The sequence below is a fragment of the Gobius niger genome, assembly GCF_951799975.1.
Source record: "Gobius niger genome assembly, chromosome: 19".
Classification (NCBI taxonomy): Eukaryota; Metazoa; Chordata; class Actinopteri; order Gobiiformes; family Gobiidae; genus Gobius; species Gobius niger.
This window is the reverse complement of record NC_136870.1, coordinates 8657585-8678232: the sequence shown is the minus strand read 5'-3', so window position 1 is coordinate 8678232 and position 20648 is coordinate 8657585. Positions and strand designations below refer to the sequence as shown.

The following is a 20648-nucleotide window of genomic DNA, read 5'->3' as shown; positions in this document are numbered from 1 at the left end:
CTTTCTTGTGTCATTATTTATTATGAAATCTGGGAGTATCTTAAATAGCCCAGGGGAAGGGCCGCGGGAGGTGTGCGGGGGGAGTGGCAGTGACTTTGGGGATAAACGGGGTTTGTTTTGGATGAGAGACGGCCCGGTGAAGCAGAGGAAAGACACGGTGTGAGATTCAGCGAGCAGCTTAGGATAACGCTATGATGGTGAGTCCACTATGTGTGTGAAAGACTTGAGAAATGCTTAGTTAAAACAGAACTGTCAAATGTTAGAAGTGTAAAAAGTCTTTGCTTCAATAGAAATGACAGTCCAGGCTTCACTCACCAGATAATAACTTGAATGGTGTCAAAATGCGTGTTAGTTCTTAGACGCACAAACACCTCCGTTACTCAAGGCTTTCAATTTTAACCGGTCCAAGTCCAAGTGACACATTTGTGGAGAAACGCATTTTGGCACCACGGCGGGAGCAGGCGAAGACACTGCGCCTTTGTGCGCCGCGACGCGCAGCTCCTGCGGTCTGCTCCCTGGAGGGACGCGCAAACTGACTGAGGAAATTCCTCCGACTCCAGTTTCCCCGGCCTCTCGCTCCGGACACTGGAGGAAACTCTAAACTGCTCTGATTTTCACACTTGTTGCGATTTGCTCGGGGTACATGAAAGAATATAATGAACATTAATGCATTGCTGTGTCTAGTGTTACAGGCCAAAAGACAAACTAAACCTGTGACTATGGTCTGTCGGTGCTTTTCTCCATCACTCAGGGCTTTAAAGTTTGTACAAGACATCGCCCAGTCCAGCGTGCTAACATTTTAAGACTCCAGAATCTAGACCAGGGATCTGTGTAGCTTTTGTGTGCCCATTCCTACGGATCAAGACTGCTGATCCGACCTGGGATTGTGGTTTTAATGCATACCACGCACGTCTGCAGCCTGATCCAAATCACAGATCTTTAAAAACACCAGCAAACACAGGCAGAGCTTAAACGTAATCAATGTATGTGTGACTCTTGCATTGTTTGCTGTGTGCCCATCATTTTTACACTTGATTCAGATGGCCTTCCTGCTACTCTCACTGTTGGGCCTCCTGCTGGCATGGGTCCCCGGGGTCTGCCCTGCCAAATGTCCCAAGCAGTGTGTGTGTGACCAGCTCCAGCTCACAGTGGCCTGCGTCAACAAGAACCTGACTGAGGTTCCACCCACAGTCGATGAGGTAGGGGGGAAAAGACACCTTGTCCCGTCTGGCTTTCCCGTCCGATAATATGATCAAATTGCAGCTTGTAGGTGAGAAGTGGGAACAGTTTAAACCACCAAAATGTCCTCCCCTGTCGCAGATCACTGTGAAGTTGGACCTGCGCGGTAACGACATCCAGGAGTTTCCCACCGGCGCTTTCAAACACACCCCGTACCTCACCCACCTGTCCCTGCAGCGCTGCAACACCCGCCGGGTCCGGGAGGGGGCTTTCCGAGGCCTGGGACGCCTGGTCTTCCTCAATCTGGCGAACAACAACATTGAAATCCTCTATCAGGTCACAAAATGGCGCACATCACCAACATATCTAACCAAGTCGTGCACGGCCTATCAGACAAAAAGTCACTATGGAAAAAAAGGGTCACATGCATTCATTGCTTCATTAAACTTCTGCGGTGTCAAAATATCCAGTGTCGCATTAATTGAGAGCTTGTATTGAGCTTGTATTGATGATGGGAGAGTGTGGCCACTGTGCAAAGCCACCTCCAGCACATCCCAAAGATTCTCAATGGGGAAACAAGTAGATCTGACCGACTACAGCTCATAGATCATAACAGTTTGTTCAATCTAGGTGGCGACGTTTTGGAGGGGTCAGGCAGTGTAGTTTTCAGTGACATCAGTTGAAGGTGACATGGCAATGCACTAGACTACAATACTGATCTGGTCTTTTCAATCAAAAGTCTTCAAAATGGCATCTATAATGGGAACAAAGTAGTTATGCAGCTTTTTATGTGGGAAAAAAAGTTGATATTTGTGCATATTTGACCTTGCACTGACCGAGCGGCTGAATGAGTGATCAGCATGACGCCTTTATTTTCCATTACAGCGGTCTCACTGCTGAGGCTCTCAACCGAAAACCTTCCAAACAATTGATCCTGGAGCGTTGTAGAGACAACGTAAAGGCGTCAGGCTGATCACTCATACTGGGTCACTACAAGGTCAAATACGCACAAATATCAACACATTTTTTTCCACATAAAAAGTTTCATAATGCACCTTTAAAGAGCATTTACAACCATAAAACTAATTATATGCCAACATTTAAACCTTAAAATTTAATGTAAAACCATCCAACTAGATTCAAACTGATATTAAAGGGACTATACGGAGTTTAAAAATGTTAAAATTACGTATTTTCCTCCCCCTACAGGTTCCATGTCCTAATGTGTAGAATGAGCCCAGACCGATTCACTCAAAAAGGTGTTAATTAACATAGAATCTGCAGCTACGTGTAAGACCTGAGGGGGCAGTAGTGAGAATAAAATGACAATAACTTGCATCTAGTTAATCAAAAATACAAAAATTATTGTCACACATTAATCTGCACCTTCTTAATCATTCTAAAATAAAGTAATATTGAATAAAGTACAACATGTTGGCTCACATTTACAATATAAAAGTCTTCCATAGTCCAGTCCCTCCAGTAAATGGCTCTCCATTTACTATAATTTAAATAGACTAATACTGTCTTGTTGTGCCCAGGAGTCCTTCGATGGCCTGTCCTCACTCAAGCAGCTGATGCTGGACCGGAACCGCATCGAGGAGATCCAGCCCGGAGCCTTCTCTCAGCTCGGATTCCTCAACCTGCTCTCTCTCACCCACAACCAGCTGGTGTACATGCCCAACATGGCTTTCCAGGTTCCCCACCTCACCACAGTCACATGAAGTGTCAATGTGTTGTTATTTCGGCCTAACTGACCATCGTCATGTTGCTCCAGGGTTTGCAGAACATCAAGCTGCTGCGTCTCAGCCACAACTCCCTGAACTACTTGGACACAGAGGCGTTCGCGGGACTCTTCACCCTCACGCGCCTCAGCCTGGACCACAACGAGCTGCAGTTCTTCCCCACCGAGACAATGACCCGGTGAGTGGAGGTACTGCCCGTCTCCCCTCTGGACAGGACTTTTATCCATACAGAAATGAAGATGAACTCACCTCAAATAGACTAAAACTAAAGATAATTATTATATGACTAAAAGCATGTTGTTGTATGTCGTTCAGACTTCCAGGAGTGACCCGCCTAGAGATGAGCCACAACCCCATGACCTACCTGGGAGAGGACGCCATCTCCATGTCCAAGCTGACCCACCTCTTCTTGGACCACATGTCTCTACAGGACATGTCCCACAGCGCCGTGTCCCAGTGCCCCAGCCTCGTCCACCTCGACCTCAGCCACAACCAGCTGCGCGTCATCCAGCCGCTTGTGCCGGGCGCGCCCAACCTGGCACGGGTCAACCTGGCAGGAAATCCCATCTACTGCAACTGCTACCTGCGCCCTCTCAGGTATTCACACGAAGTAAATCAAGCTTCAGCTCACAGTTACATCTTTAGCAGGACAAGGAGCGTTAACGGAAATATGAACTGTCTCTTTGGAGCCAGACTTTTACGTTGTTTTTGGGAGATGTTAGGTCTGTGTTTCCATTCTAGTGAGTTCAAAACGTGTTGATGTCACAAGGTGGTGCTCTACTGACACCTTCACCCAACTAATTTTAGCGTTCAAATTGCCTTTGCTTGCTAATAGCTACTCTAGAAGCAATTATTGTTAGTTTTTATTTTTAAGTTCTTCCCTACTTTCTCTCTTATCAAGCTAATCAAGTTATAAGGCAGGGGTGTCCAAATTCTTTTCATGGAGAGCCGCATATTGAAGCACACACGAGGGGGAGGGCCACAGATTGGTGGCCAGGGCCGGGATACCTTCCACTAGGTGTATTTAGCAGAGGTTTAAATTGTGCCCCACACCTTTATTTATGATTAACCTTACCGCCTTAAAGCAGAACTAGGTAACTCATGCCCCTAGAGGCCATAAGCGCCACTGCAGGTGTCGTAGCATGTTACGTTTTTTTAACTCATTAATTGTCCATGAGAGTAAATACTACGCTGACATAAAAGACAAAGGGAGAGACAGATATTGTACATCCAATTACACAATGGAGATATTTTTTTCACTCAAGGTTGGCTGTAAATACTGTTTCAGTGGTGCGAGCCCGCAGTTAGCTTTGCCGTTAGTGATTCCATTAGTGTGTATTGGTGCTCCTACCCGGAGGTAGCGAAGTTGCAATTGTGGTGGAGACACCAGGGGGAGATGAAAGACCCCCCAATCATACCATTAACACTTCGTAGTCCCTAATAATACAAAAGGATTTATTAAGGTAAACAAGTTACCTAGTACTGCTTTAACCGAGCACATTTTCTCCAGTTTGGCAAATCTAAAAGCTTCTTATAGGTGCCTCATTTGAAAGCTAAGACCCACAAAACTGATCTCAATGGACCTCACGTTGTTTCCGTGGTTGCAGTGTTATTGTCACTTGTTTGTTGCTTTTTGGCGGTGTTTTCAGACTTGTTTTCGTCTCGATCCTGACGCTCTGTCGTCGCTTTTTTTTGTCATGTCTTCATCTTGTTTTTTTGTCACTTTTTTGTTGCATTTTCCTTTTTGTGTCACCATTTTGAAGCTTTTTTCCAGAAGCTTTTATTTGGGTAATGCTAAACTGGAGAATATCTGCTCGGTTAAGGCAGGGGTTAAGAGGTTAAAACCTTAATGCCAGCTCTGTCTCACAATAAAATGTTAGTTGTTAGTTGTTAGGTTAGAGGTACATAGAATTATTAAACTTAAAACAAAAAGGAACATCTCTGCTAATGTGTGCCAATTCAGAGGGCCACCAAGAATGTGTCTGAGGGCCGCATTTGGCCCCCAGGCCGCACTTTGGGCAGGTATAATAATTCCGCACATTGTCAGAGTATTAGAGTTGTTTTTCCAGGGAATGGGCCATCAGCAGAAAGGTGAAGCTGCTGGGCACATGTGGAGGCCCGGCACATCTGTCCGGAGAGAACATTGACGCGGTGTATCCTCCGGAGCTGCGCTGTCAGAGCCACGACGCCATGCTGAGGGCGGAGTACGAGGAGGCGACCAGGAACGCCCCTCCGCCCACCGCGGAACCGGAGAACAAGGTCAAGTGTCCTGCCGACTGTGTGTGCGAGGTGAGGAGTAGCTTTCGTTGCCGTTCTCCACAAACACGTTCTGAAACCCCTGCTCTAAACTCGTCTGTACACACCAGGCAGAGACGCACCACTCCTCTTGTGAGAACCGTGGACACACCAAAGTCCCCAAAGGTTTCGCCCCCACCACGCGCCTCCTGGACCTTCGAGGGAACCACTTCCACTACATCCCCAGCAACAGCTTCCCCGGAGTGGCCCAGGTGGTGTCTCTGCATCTGCAGCGCTGCAAAATAGTGGACATCGAGGACGGGGCGTTCGCCGGCATGAAGGGGCTCGTCTACCTGTACCTCTCGGAGAATGACCTCACGTCACTCAGTCCCGAAGCATTCAAAGGTTTGTGGCGTTATGTTTTTAAATGTGCGCCCCTTGAAATTGACTTGTTTCTGTGTATCCATTTTCCACAGGCCTCCCTGAGTTGACTTACCTTCACCTGGAGAAGAACCGCTTCAGCGTCTTCCCAAAGGGCGCCTTCCGGTTGGTGCCCGGCCTCTTGGCGCTCCACTTGGAGAACAATGCCATCGTCAAGCTGGAGGCGGGGGTCCTCACCGGGGCGGAGAACCTCAGGTCCCTCTACCTGACGGGAAACGGCATCGAGCACGTGGCGGCGAGAGCTCTGGAACCTGCCGCCAACCTGGACTTGCTTCACCTGGGGGGCAATAAGATAAAGGATGTGCCCACAGAAGCGTTGAGCCGGGTGGGGAGCCTCAGGGACCTAAGGCTGACCGGGAACCCCATTCGCTGGGTCGCGCCCAACGCCTTCAAGCCCGTGGAGAGGTCACTGAAGGAGCTGTACCTCAATAACATGGGACTTGAAAGGGTGAGTTGCCACTTCACTGGTTTAAAACTACGATGAACACGTACCACAAGCGTTACCACATTTAACTACACTGCTTCTTTGACTGTATGCTGTATGAACTGCAATCTTCTCAGTAGTCTGATAATCATACTTTCTCTTCTCTACCATTGTTTAGTATGAAGATTCTTTAACCCCACTATTAGTAGGCCTAGTACCTTATAATGTTTTGTGGTATAACTCAGTGGTTTCCAACCCTTTTTGCCTCGCGTACCCCTTGAGTCGTGGTTTATACTCTGAGTACCCCCTACCTTGAGGATTTTGCCAATATTATTACAAAGTGACTAACTAAATTAATATTATACAGTATTTAACAGTGTGTTAAAAATTAAGCTAAAATACTCTCAAAATCAAACCATTTACTGAAAAACATGATTAAAACTAACTTTCCTTTGAAATTCATATTGAAATTCTACTCAGTTTCACCTTCGTTTTTTATCTGAAATAATTCCAAGTACCCCCTGCTAAGTGCTCAAGTACCCCCAGGTCCCCGCACCCCTGGTTGGGAAACACTGGTATAACTGATACCATTTTTAACGGTAACAGCCCTTGCCAAGCAGTATAAGTTATCAGACAATATCACTCTGAAAAGATCTACATACATGTTTTTTTGGTGCGATTATTTGTTTGGTAGATTTAAAGTGATAGTCTGTAAGTTTGCAGAGTGATGAGAGAGATAGAGTGAATTTGAAAGTTCCCACTCTCTTTAACCAGTAAGCCTGTCTAATTTTGCAAAATGTTGAAAGCAGAAACAGAATTTTCTTTTATAAACTATCAAGCTCCTCCCCCTCCCTCCTGATAGGACCTGACAGGCTGGTTCACAGGAAAAGCTCAACTCATTGGTCAACGTGGGAGGATACTAGACTCTGATTAGTTTCTGAGATCAGGGAAGGAGATTTTGCACATTTTATAAAGTTTGTAAAACATTTAGACTTCCAGACTATCACTTTAATGTCTTAAATCAGTATGAACCAAAAGTAAATTACTGAAATAAATATAGAGATAGATTAATTTTGCAAATGGTGAAACTGCAGGTAAAACCGAAACGAAACAATAAACCTACCAGGCCCTCGGTGTTCAGTGATGGGATAATGATGATGTGTGCTTTAGATGTCCCTGGACTCTCTGGCAGGCCTGGGCCCCAGTCTGAGGAGTCTCTTTTTGGAGGGAAACCTTCTGGAGGAGGTGCCAGACTTTCAGCCCTTCACTTCCCTGGAGGTCATAAACCTGGCCGACAACCCTCTGATGTGTGACTGCCCCCTGCTGCCTCTGCGCATGTAAGACACAGTGAAGTCCTTACTTTGTTCAATTAGAGAAAGTACTAATACTGTGGTGTAACAACCAGGCTATTCTTACCCTGTCCTCTTCTACAGCTGGATAGAAAAGGTCAACCTCAAAGTCCGTGCCACCTGCGCCAATCCGCCTGAGGTCAAGGGCCGCCGGGTCAAAGACGTCGACGTTTTCAGGGTCTGTCCCGGCGGGGAGAGCCTTCCCGCTCCTCCCACCGTCGCGCCCACTCTCTCCAGGGCGCCCAAGGCAACCAAACCCAAACCCATGCCCCTCAACAGAAAGCGGCAGGTCAAGATGGACAAAAGTAACCGCAAGAATTTGAACTTAAAAACGGCAAAGAAAAGCACCAAGAGACGCAACACGGCTTGAACTGCGCTTTAACCGAGAAGAGTGGGTTTTTTTTTATGTTAAGTATTTGTAGAGCGCTTGGACTGATTTCAAATGTGGACTTAATTACAATGTTAGCAATTAGATTTTATTAAGTGTGCAATTGTATTGTTTTGGTTTACTAAAATAAAACCTGGGCAGTGATAGAGAAGAAAATAGCTGCCTTCTCCTCCCCTAAAGCGCGGTAGAACTGTGCTTTGAAATACTTTGAATTAGCTGCTATTTTTTATGGATTCATCAAACACACTCAGACTCTAATAAACTTGTGTCATTGTATTATATGTTCAGTGACTTTTAAGTGAGTTTACGTTTTAGGCTGCCTGTTCACATCATAGGCAAATAAAAACTATGTTGTGGAAAAATAACAGTCAATTTTGCAAATGAATGAGCAGCTTCTTTTTAATCACAAGTTAGAGTTTCACTTTTTCTTTTACAAACAAAACCATATCTGTACATTTCAGAAAACTATACAATTATACAAAAGCGTTGGCAATGAAATGTAAGGAATAAGCCAAACTTGTGCCAGTCCAGTAAACATAAGTAACATCCACGACCCCTCACAAGCCCGTGTCTTCACCTTCCGGGTTGGAGCTCGCGTGTTCGTCGCTGTAGTCTTCCCCGTCGCTGTTGCTGTCGTACGACTCGTAGCTGTCCCCCGCCATTTCCTCCAGCCGCGGGTCGTTTTCACCGCGCGCCTCGGCCGTTCTGGCTATGGTGGTGCTGGTGACGCTTATCCCCGGGTTTTCTTCGATTTTGATTTTGCTAAGCGAGACCTGGGTCGGGTCTATGGGGGTCTCCATCTCCACCTCCTCCACTTTGACGTGCACCGCGCCAACTCCTGAGAAAACAAAGTCCACTTTACAAATTCAATCTGGCTTCTTTCTTTTTTACTACTCTAGACTTGGAATTTCTTGTAGTATAAAAGAAAAAATAAGTATGCATTAAGAACATAACCCTAGGACTTAGTAGTTTTTAAATGTAGTTATGCAAACCACCAGTAGAGGGCACTAGTCTACTACTATTTAAAAGAAAAATCTGCCATGTTTAATGTTACGTAACATGGAGAAGCTTATTGTGTCACACTGTTGTGAAATCAGCCAGTGAAGCACATGCAGGGACATGCATTTCGAACGCAGAAGAGGGAGCTGATTATGGAAGAAAGAAAAAACCCTCCTCTCCAGGTATGTCTTTCATAACAGAAAACTTGTTCAACACCTCCAACAAGTCAGTTTCGCTAACGCTTAAAGAGTAGAATAGTTTGGACGTACTTTGTGGCTCATCCTCTGGCTCCATTTTAGGTTGGATGAGTGGCGCTTTCAGAGGAGAATCCATTTCTGAAGATCCATGACTTTCTCTCATCTCAGGCTCGTGAGCGGTGTCTTCACTGTTGGTCTGAAAACTTCGTCTCCTTCCACGTTTTTCTACATGTTCGTAAACAGATTAATTAGAACGTTTGTAACACTGTATAACACATTGTCATAACTTACTCTTCTTTGCTCCAAACGTGAGCTTGGGCTTTTTGGCCCGAGACGGTTCCGTCAGGTCAACTGTAAAAACACATACTTTAGCGTTCAATACATGAGGTAGTGTTGTCTGAGTGCAGGAACAGTAGAAATATATCAAGTAGGGCTTACCTAGACCTGGCGGTGGCTGCAGCTGGAGCGTCGCCAGCTCGCACCAGCCGATGGGGTAGATGTCCGGAGAATGGCAGTCCACCCACTGGTCGAACTCGTCCTCTCAGCCGTCGAAATGGATGAGCAGGAGTCTCCCCACTGCGCGCTTCACTGTGGCCACGCACACCAGGCTGGGCTGCATCAGGTCTGCCGCCTCCAGCTTCATGTTCTGGGAGAAGCTGTGACCGGGGTATTCCTGGACGACAACAGTGAGGGAATGCGTGATTTGAAATGGGGTGCTCATTTTCATGGCGAGGCCAGCGCTTTGATACCGGCGCTACACCGAGACCATCGCGTTATGCTCTTTCTCTCAGCCCATAGTGGGCTAAAAAGTAGTTTGGTGTCAATTTATTGCCTAAAAGAATTAAAGATTCAGCGCAATGTTTGTGGAAAAACGAGTGAGGAGGAGATGAGAATGAAACGGCAAAGAGGAGGGACACTTGTTTTGCTGCACGTGCGGCATGTACATAACCTGTACCACACTCATCTCTCTGCCCTGGTGCAGTGAGTTTGCTCTCATGTTACAACATGAACAGACACCTGCGGCTTATAGACAAGAGCAGCCTACATACTGTACAGTATATATATACTGTGCAGTATGTACTTTTTTTTATTTACTTAGTGCTTACTTAGGCTTATATTCAATGTTAGGCAAGATACAACCGAAAATAGTCAAATCACACAGCATAATTGCCTTGATCATGGTTGAAGACTTAGGCAATTATGCTATGTGGCTAATGAAATAGTAATAACGCCACTGAGCCAAACTGCAGTCAAAGATTTCCATTGACTTTTTTCCTTCTCAGTTTTGTTCTGACGGCGTTAGCTACACACTACTGCAGATCTTAAACACCAATGTCTGTTATTTGGGGGGAGTTTGGCTCTTTTTTTATTCATACATTTAAATGCACTTGTAACTCATGTTACTTGAATTGTACTGACTAATACATTCCAGTGTTTTGAGTAATATACTACATTCCTTAGTTACTGAAAAAAGTATTACAAAAATATATTACCCCCAACATGGTTTATATTCAGATGTGCTCAATAGTCAAGAATTCACGGTATAGTTTTACATTGTATCATTCAAAGGGCCTGTATCTTATTTTTCTTGTTTTCATGGAACCAATTTTAAATTGCTCGGTGTGGTCCTTCCTAATGCCTCCACCAGGCTGAATGTTTTAAGCATCAGTGCTACTTGCGGGTTCACGACTGACTCTTCCCCCCCCAAATGTCCGCAAACACAGAATCCTGCAAGGCATGATGTGAAGCCAGGCTGGTTGTCAGAAACACCTGGCAGTAGGATTCACCTATTGTACATGTTGTTGTTTTTTAGAGGTGGGGAAACCGGAGTACCCAAATGAAGCCTACGCAGACACGGGGAGAACATGCAAACTCCACACAGAAAGGCCCCGTCCCTGGTGGGAATCGAATCCGGGACCTTGAGGCTGTGAAGCACAAGCGCTAATCACTGTGCTACCATGTGGATAAAAAATAGGTGCACGGTGCCCACCCATCCTGTATGCATAAGTAGTAACTGTTGTAATTACTGTTCATGTTTGTAGTGCATAATAAACGTACATAGTTAAACAGATGGGCCGGTGCAGCCTTCGCCTTCTTCGCCTTCATATATTCGGGCCAACTGAAAGTCCTGGAATCGTAACCTGCCACAAAACACATCCATATCAAGTACAAGGACTTCATCTGCATCATCTCAAAAGGAGAAAAAGAGGATATACCATGAGGCACTTTGAGGGGTATGCCGTTCTTTTCGCAGAAGCCGATGGGCAGGATGGCGTGAGACGAGGCGTGGTAACAGAACCAGTCCGAACCGTCTGCAAGAACACTGCCATCAATGCCCACCATAAGGTAGCCGTCCAACAGCACCTGAGGAGGTTGGTTGAAACTGAAATTACTAGCAGATTTTCAACCCTTTTTAATTTAGTCCTGAGGTTGGAGAATAAAAAGATCAAAGCATGGGATTGTAAAGGAGATTTGAGCATCTGGAAAAAGTGCTAAAAACATGAATTGTAGTTGGCCTTTAGAGTAGAACTGTAATAATAATGTAATGATATTGTCACCTTTTGTACTGTGGCCACGCAAATGCTTCCCAGATTGAGCGGGTCGATCGCCTCAAGTTTCATCCCCTGCTCAAAGAAGGTTCCTTGCATGTAGACGTACCTAAGCTGTGGATGGCGTCCTGTGGTTAGTTTTATGTAAGACCATAGTTTTTATTTTTGACCTTTTTCTTCCTTACCTTTTTAAAGAGGTGCACTGAACTGTCGCAAGTACCTCTCGTAGGGTTTCCTTCGATATTGTTTGCTAAAATACAGTAGATCGATTAAATATTTGCGGCCACTCAAATTCATAAGCTATTCCGAGGCATTGACCACTCGTACCAGGCGGTTTAATGGGATGGCCCACGTTTTTGGACCAGCCGATGGGGTGGAGGAGAGGACTGGACTTGTGGCACCAGAAGTCCGCCGTGGTGTTTTCCGGGGCGTCTCGCTGGTCGGCGTACACGAGATGGAGGCGCCCGGCGTGGGTGGCGGTCACGGTGGCTATTCGGGTGCGGCTGATGTGCTTAGGGTCCACCACTTCCACGCGCATCCCGGATCGGAACGGGCACTTCATGCACTCGGACAGCTGCGGGGGGCAAAACAAGGGGTTGGAGAGTATAGTATAGTATAGTCATCTACACTGGGTCCTTTGTACTTGGAAACCTTAACTACAATGGAAACGTTGTATGATTGAGAGGGTTTATCGTTTGCTCTTACCTTTAAATAAAAGTCTACTGGTATTGTGTTAGCTCCCACCAGCTTCTGCATCAGATACTCTTTCCAATCCACAATATTTGTTTTAACATCTGCAATAACACAGGTTTAAATGAAGGCTGCCTTGTGTTCAACAAATACTAGACAGAAAATAACAGCAGTATACAAAAAATATTAATTAATTTCTAAATCACTGTAGCCAATTACACAGACACAGTTGAATATCATTGTGTGCATTGACCTTGAGGAGGCACCAGGAGCTTGGTGGTCATTGCACACCACCCGATTGGATGCAGCTCTCCAGACACAAGGCTACACCAAAAATCGTGACTGCTGTCGTGCTCGAAGCCCTCATACCTCAAAAGAGCTTTGTATCCTGGACCAGACACAAAAGACATCAACAAGTGGTGATGGAAACATGTTTTAATCAAGCAAGGAATCACATCTTGTTCAAACCTGCAATTTGAATGATGGTGGCAATCCAGTAGACTTTACTGGGCAGAACCGCATTAGTGTTCAAGACCTCCACTTTAGTCCCGACTGTGACATTGTCCCACTGGTCCCACAGCGGAGCCTTAACAATATTACAGTGAGATTACAATGTCAAAGTGTAACATTTCAAAGGCCTTGTGAGACTCACATGTTGGAAGCAGGTGACGGATGCACCAAGAGATGTTTCCCTGTTCAGATAAGTGCCCCAGTCAAAACCTGCAACAGCGCAGGTCAGAGATGATGAAACAAGCACAGTATTAAGATCCTTCATGTGGATCAGACGAGTACCTGATGGTGGAGGTGGAGCAGGTTTCTTCTTATTCAGCACTACAGTTTTCTTGGACGGGGGTCTTCCCTGTACAAGAGAGGTCAAGTTTATTAAAGGTTCAATAAAACTGACAACAGTTGCACTTAACCCCAGTTAGAGTCAATAATAATAACAATGACATACACTTGCATTGCGCTTTACAAGCCTGTGTTACCAAGTTTCTCAAAGTGCTACACTGTAGTCATTATTTATTCACGTATACTCCATGGTAAGTACTATTGTAGCCACAGCCGCCCCTGGGGTAGAATGAGAGAAGCGACACTGACAAACTCCAGTCCCTTCGACCACCACCAACCACGCCTTCACACAGGCAAACGCACACTCATTTAATCTGGCCTGTTGTGCATGTTTTTAGTAGTAAGGGACACTGGAGGAAACCTACGCAGTGACGGGGAGAACGCGCAAACTCCACACAGACAAGCCCCGTCCGGCCGGAGAACAAACTCAGGACCTTCATGCTGTGAAGCGCCAACTGCCCAAAACTGTTCCAGTCTATACCAAGGCCATTATGGTGTCTGCAAAATAATGTCTGCATACTATTATCAAGACTGAAATGCTCTGGATGCTGATGCTCTAATTAAACGAGATCCAAAATCCAAGAGTGAACACAAATATTCTTGTACTGCTGACTCAGAAATGTGACTAATACAAGCTTATAGGTCACAAAATTACAGAAGCAGCTGAGCAGTGTTTTTGAGTTTGCAGGCGGCTTCAAGTGGTAGATTGAACAGACACCTGCAAATGACCAGACTTTTATCAGTGTTTTTGTTCTTGTTTGGGCTAGTCCTTGACTGTTTAGAACTTTAAATCATATTTTTAGTCCTGCTCTAGACCGTGTTTAGATTTGGTTGACCTTGGAAGAAAGTTATTGAACCACTGGATTTGAGGTTAAGACTTTCTGTTGGACACTCTGCCTGCTACTTACCGTTTTATCAACAAACACAAACAAAACAATCTTGGCATATCCAGCATATCCAAGCCCCTCTCTGCTCCCAGCCTTACCCTCCGCTTGACAGTGGCCTCTTTGACGGGGGCGCTGCTGGCTGCGAACCGGGACGGCACGGCGGTGTGCTTGAGCAGGGTGGACCGCTGGTGGTTCGGGACGCGGGTGTAATCGTCCGCCTCGAAGTGGTCCTGACACACGAAGGTGCTGCGGAGGACGTTCTGCGGCGTGCTTCCGTCCAGGTCCAGGACAAAGAGCCACTGCGAGAGGATGTGGGGCCGGCTGAGGGGGAGCCGGTGCAGGACGAGGTTCTCCCGATCCGCGCTCCGGCAACTTTTTACGCAACATTTGATGACCATTTTACTGACTGGATACAAATGACGCGAGCGGGGCTTGGAAGCGGCGGCGCGCTCTTCTTTTACTCCGCCGCTGGATGGGCTAGAGGAAAAGCCTGCCACCTGCTGTGCGACCGGATGTACTGCACCTCACGGCAGGTCTTGGTAATAGCTTTTTAATTACGTTTTAATTACATTTTTAGTCGTCGTGAGCAGCGCATCCACCTCCAATGTTTTGCACCTACAACGCCGTCCGTGGCCTGGCCCTTCCAATACCTCACAGAGCTACAGTCTGACAACTCCAACCTTCTTAACCGGGCGCAATTTCTCCAGTTCGGCTTTACCCAAATCTGAAAGCTTCTCGATTGGAGCTTACAGCCTATAATGCCTCATTTGAAAACTACTTTTTAATCGCTTCTTCGCCACATTTTTGTTACTTTTTTGTTGCTCCTTTGTGGCTGTTTTTTGTCAAGTTTTACCACTTTTTTTATTCTACATTTCATCGCTTTTTTTGTTTTGTTTTGTTTTTTACATTTTTTTGTAGCGTTTTCTTCTCATTCTCATCACTATTTTGATGCTTTTCTCAAGAAGCTTTAAAGGAATAGGCCACCGTTTTTACATACTGAGATATGTTCTTACCTCACTTTAGCCGAGTTAATATATCCCCGTCTGGTCTTTGTCCGTGCGCTCTGTCACGCAAACGGAGCACATACGCAGCCTCTCCCACATGTCACATAGCTCCAAAAAAAGCTCACGATAGACTATATTGTGAGGCGTAATGATACGAGGAGCAAAACGTCCGCGCAGTAACTCCTAAAGGTTATTGACGGAAGTGAGCGGGTGAAGTCTTACTGCGCGGACGTTTTGCTCCTCGTATCATTACGCCTCACAATATAGTCCCCCTTTTTATTTGCTTATAAAATCGACATGCTACATTTCTGTGTAAATATACTTCGCATGAAAACACTTCACGTAACTTTATTTAAATAGGGAACACGTGGAAGAGCTTGGTAGCTTCTATCGTGAGCTTTTTTGGAGCTATATGACATGTGGGAGAGGCTGCGTATGTGCTCCGTTTGCGTGACAGAGAGCACGGACAAAGACCAGACGGGGATATATTAACTCGACTAAGGTTAGGTAAGAACATATCTTAGTATGTAAAAACGGTGGCCTATTCCTTTAAAGGAACAGGCCATCGTTTTTAAACACCGAGATATGTTCTTACCTGAGCTTAGACGAGTTGATATGTAGCTGTCTGGTCTTTATGCGTGCGCTCAGTCATGTAAACAGAGCACAGACGGCGTTAGCATTTCGCCTCTCCTCATCTATGGGTATAGTCACACAACATTAAACATGTCAATTTTCTCAGTGGATAAAAAGTGGAACTATATTGTACGGCGTAGTAATATTACTACTGTATTGCAATAGGCCGAGTAATATTACTACGCCTTGCAATATAGTTCCACTTTTTATCAGCTTAGAAAATCGACATGTTTAATGTTGTGTGACAATACTTGGATTGTGTAAAGGCTCATGTAACCATATTTAAATAGGGAAAAAGTGGAAGAGCTTGATCGCTTCTAACTACACCTCCGTTTGGATCCATAGATGAGAAGAGGAGAGGCTATGCTAACGCCGTCTGTGCTCTGTTTACATGATTAAAGGCACGCATAAAGACCAGACAGCTACATAAAAACAGGTCTAGCTCAGGTAAGAACATATCTCAGTGTTTAAAAACGGTGGCCTGTTCCTTTAAGATTTGGGTAATGCTGAACTGGAGAAAATGTGCTCGGTTCACGTGGGGGTTCATCAAATCACCAAATCCAAGATGCCTTGGCGGACTGAGCCTTTTGCCATTGCTACAAACACATATGTATGAGAAATTTGAACTTGGCGAACACTTAAAAAAAAAAAAAATCTGCTCAAAACTCACCTGCTCCAGCTTGCCTACAATCTGAAGTAACATCAATCTTCTTGCGTTTAAGTTATACAACACACTACACGTGCACATAGGCACGGTGGGGGAAGTGTCTTGCCCAAGGACACGACATAGTAGACACTGTTTTAGCAAAGACCACGGAAACACTCGAACCCACTGCAGCAAGCCGGTGGAGTTACTTTCAGTTTAAAAAAAAAAAACACATAGGATTTTTACCTGGAGTTGAGCCAAAACGGAGGACTTCTTCGAGTTGGAAGAGTAGGAGCGGGAACAGGACTCACAGCAGAAGCGCTTACTTTTTGAGTAGAAGGTGCTAGCGTCGCCAATATACGAACACATCTCACATGTAACTGGGGGAGTAAAAAAAAGAAGAAGAAATGGAGTCACAAGCTACAATTGTTAGTAATTGTGTACGTATGAACTGACACGCACCTAAACGTCCTTCAGGCTTCACTTTCTCTGCAGTGGTCTTTAGTTTTGCCGCTGGTGTCTGAAACAAAAAGACACAAAGCCAAATGTATGTCATAAAGTTATCCTGTACATTGTCTAGCCGATAACAGCTAAAAAAAAATAGATAGATATAAAAAAATATCTAATAATCTAATAATAATATCTAATGATATTTTTTCATCTAATACATAAGGTTTGGGTCAGAATGTCTCCAAAACAATAGCACAAAGTTACATTAGAAAACTGCATCGGTAAATGTTACTTGATTGTTTTCGAAAGAGCAGGGCTAGTTACCGTTAAATCTTTTTCGATTCCTGGTTTAACGATACTTAGTTTTACGATATCGATACCTGAACTATACTTTTTCCGGTACCTATACTAAAATATTTGTCATCTCGAACCAGGAAACAGAAGAATAATGTGTGGAAAATCTTCAAATTTACAATATAGATATCCAATCCACATCCAGAAATGTGTGGAAAAACGGGGAATCATTTGGGGGAAAATGGGGGGAATTTGGAAGAAATTGTCAAAAATAAGGAAAAACTGTAAAAAAAAAAAAGAATATATATATATATATATATATATATATGTAACAATAATTTAAAAAAAAATCGTATTAAAATGGGGCAAAAATAGGGAAAGATTTTCTCATAAATTGGGAAAAATGGGTAGAAATTGGGAAAATATTAGACCAAAATTTTGGAAAAAAAGAAAAAAAAGAAAAATGAGAATTAAAAAAAAGATTGGGAAAATATATGAAAAAAAAAAAAAGTCACTTCCTTTAATGCCGTCCTTGGACCAACAGCACCAAACTTGGATCTAAAGTTAGAAGATTTTTTTTTCTGTACTTGCTTCCAATACTTTAATTTTTTCAAAACCAGTAGTACCTAAACTTTTTTTTCCGATACCAGACTAGTATCAACAGTACCCAATAATAATAATCATATTTGACTCATACAGCTTATTGTGCTGAGAAAAATTCATAGTTTGTGAACCTGTTCTGGCCATAAGAACTATTCTGATTCTGATTCATGTGGCAATGTAGACAGCGTCTTGCGTAGCTACTTAGAAAGGACCGGAGAACCTACGAGCCTTCCAAGCCAGAGATTGCACACTGTCGCATAACCACATAAGTGGATAACCTCTTGACCCCCGCCTTGACTGAGCACATTTTCTCTAAACTCTTCAAAAAAGACCAATCGAAAAGTGACAAAAATGTGTAACAAAAAAGCAGCAAAACAGTCACAAAAAGTAACAAAATGTGGCAAAAGACGAGTTTTGTAGGACTTTCAAATGAGCTGTTATACTGGCCAAAAGAATGTGACCTTATGGATTTGGGTAAAGCTGAACTAGAGAAAATGTGGGGTTCAAGCGGGGGTTAAGAGGTTAAGAAGGACACACACGTTCTACTCACAGGCGCGCTTAACGCTTTGGTCTCAATGGTTTTGCACTGAATAGACGGCAGACATTTACTGCAGCCTGTCCCATAGCAGGAGGAACAGAACGGCCGGTCGAACACGGTGGGCACTGCTCCACCCCTGAGCTTTAGCGTTCCAGGGTAGAAGTACTCCCAGCCGAAGTGCTCGTGGCAGAGGTGGGAGGTGGAAGAGGCGACCCAGTTGGGGCGAGTGCGCTGGACCTGCCTCTCCCACTTTGAAAACTCCTCGCGGTCCTTGGGGAACTTGAAGAGAGTCATGCCATCTTCTGCAGTCTTGCCACAGCCATAAGCCACACAATGGTAAGGCATCCTGGCTAATACCGGATGCTACTCGTGGTGGGGGGAAAAAGAAAAAGGATCCCACCCTCCAAAAAACTTCCCTAGCAAGCTCTGCAAAAGAGAGAGAGAGAAGAAAACACGTTAAAGAAATAACCTCAGTGTCGTAGGCTAAAAATTCAATACAGTTCAGGAATGTGATGTCACATCGCTAAGCATTATGGGATTAGCAGCAATTGTAAACTAATGGAGATTTAAAAAGTTAAAATACTGGAGTTATTGTTCACATTAAACACTTGGACACCACAGTGTGTTAGACGTATTCACCAGCAGTAACTCAGCAGCTAATGGAGTTGTTCCACAGCTTTTTTCTCCACTTTTTATACTGTTTTTAGCTAATGCTAGTCAATGTATGTATGCTAACAGCTGCAAAGATGGCGGATCTCCATGGTAACTGTGGACTTTCCCGATACACCAATAATAGAAGCTTTAGGAACTGATTTCTGTGAATGTTTTTGCTTGCAATCAATAAAAAAAATAATCTCGCTAATGGGTTTTTACAATCCAGTAAAGTTGGCTGCGATTTGTTTTGTTTTTATGTAGACTTTTGACTAAGTTATAAAGAAACTTTTACAGTTGATTATGTGTCTAGACTAACTAAATGTATAATTATTTTTTGTCTAAATTTAGTGTGACACAGAAAAAGCAGACATTCATCCAAAGCTAAACTTATTCTTATCCAACGGCTAAAGCGGCTACAATAAACAGCCAACGTTACTAGCCAAAATAAAATAATTTCAACATGTGTAAAGTTGTTTGATGTTGTTGTCCAGCCAATTAAATAACAAATAGCCTAGAGCACGGCAAACATTAAAATACATCGAACTTGGGCATTTTACAATGAAACTCTTTACATCTGTAGTTAGCGAATGAGTTGCTTTCTATTAGTCAAGTAAAAACACATGGTGGGCTGTGCAAGCTAGAAAACAAAACCAAAACAAACAAACCATTAAAACCGCCAACCCCTAAAGCACTGAAACTCCTCACTTACATATTAATAACTGCGAATAACACGGGAAGCGACACGTCGATACGTTTAAATATGACAAACCTGAAAAAGAAAAGGTGAATCCCAAACTTTTTAAACTGCGCACACAGAGCTCACGCCGCTTTCTGTTTGGTCTCACATCTATGACGTCACAGCGGCGGACTCCCGGAAGTGTGCTGGTGTTTTCACTTTATTCCTATCAAAACGAAAGGAGACAGATGGAGCAAAAGTAAAGGCCAAACGTTTGTAAAATAAAATGATAGGAGTACTATGAGTTTGTGAAATATTGTTTACAGGTTAAAGAGCTTTGGTGAATGAGTGGCTGCTGAATGGTGTGTGCGCTGTTTACCTCTTCATATCAGAGTGTGGGGCGGTACTGTGTGGTCCGCTCCACAGAGGAGAACCGGAGGAACGAGCAGCTCCGGATCCCTGACTCTCGACTGTTTCCAGATGAAAGTGGTGCCAGAGGAAAAGGGCGTCAAACATGAGGAGGAGCAGCTGCAAGTGTAAGGCAGAACCATTTTTGAAACGTGTTTAATTTTATATATCAAATATCAAGATTTTTGAATATGTTTTTGAAACATTTTTCAGATGTGTCCCTGAGTCAAGTGTCCGTGTAAAGGCAGAAGAGTACACACGGCTTCAACTAAAACAAACTGGGGTGCTGAGAGGACACACATAATTTCAGAGCCGAATATGCTCTCAGAGACTCTTCTGACTCTGACAATGATGATGACTGGGTGCCTCCAGGTGACTTCAGTTGTTCACCTGCACAGATGGAGACACATACTGCATACAAGCCTGTAGCTTAGACGAGGGCCAGTGTGAACACATGACACGAACTGATGAAGTTCATTGAATGAAAGACTAGTGCTCTGTTTGTAAAAAGGGATTTGGTACAAATCATCTCTTAAAAATACACAGAACTGTTCATATGAAAGATAAACCTTGCAGCTATCCAAACTGCCCAAAAACATTTGGCCTCATAAAACACATGAGAACGCACACAGGGGAGAGGCCTTACAGCTGTTCAATCTGTAAGGATACATTTTCCAGAGTGAGTGCACTAGTCACTAAGCAAGAACACGTGCAGGTGAAACCATTCAGCTGTTCATCTTGTAAATAAAAGCTGAGGCTACCGACAGATGACATCTAAAAATACACACAGGAGAGAAACCAGAAGAGTTT

The 20648-nt window shown here is 44.2% G+C and overlaps 2 protein-coding genes across 2 annotated transcripts; one reads left to right on the top strand and one right to left on the bottom strand.

Moving 5' to 3' along the window:
• Positions 1–106: 106 nt before the first annotated feature.
• chadlb (chondroadherin-like b) lies at positions 107–7894 on the top strand. Its single transcript, XM_079577036.1, has 11 exons — positions 107–197; positions 1041–1199; positions 1321–1515; positions 2721–2876; positions 2957–3102; positions 3240–3521; positions 4994–5213; positions 5291–5564; positions 5636–6048; positions 7195–7361; positions 7458–7894. The coding sequence occupies exons 1-11, from the start codon at positions 192–194 to the stop codon at positions 7741–7743; spliced, it is 2304 nt and encodes a 767-aa protein (XP_079433162.1). The 5' UTR covers positions 107–191; the 3' UTR covers positions 7744–7894.
• Positions 7895–8164: 270 nt separating this feature from the next.
• Positions 8165–19923, bottom strand: l3mbtl2 (L3MBTL histone methyl-lysine binding protein 2). The gene is given in 20 exon segments (XM_079577043.1): positions 8165–8599; positions 9030–9182; positions 9249–9308; positions 9396–9498; positions 9502–9630; positions 11016–11098; positions 11174–11321; positions 11516–11620; positions 11692–11756; positions 11834–12080; positions 12212–12300; positions 12450–12584; positions 12665–12782; positions 12849–12916; positions 12989–13055; positions 16462–16595; positions 16678–16728; positions 18100–18526; positions 19524–19656; positions 19810–19923. Coding segments are annotated over 18 exon segments (2382 nt in total). The 5' UTR covers positions 18446–18526; positions 19524–19656; positions 19810–19923; the 3' UTR covers positions 8165–8318.
• Between the last annotated feature and the right edge of the window lie 725 nt (positions 19924–20648).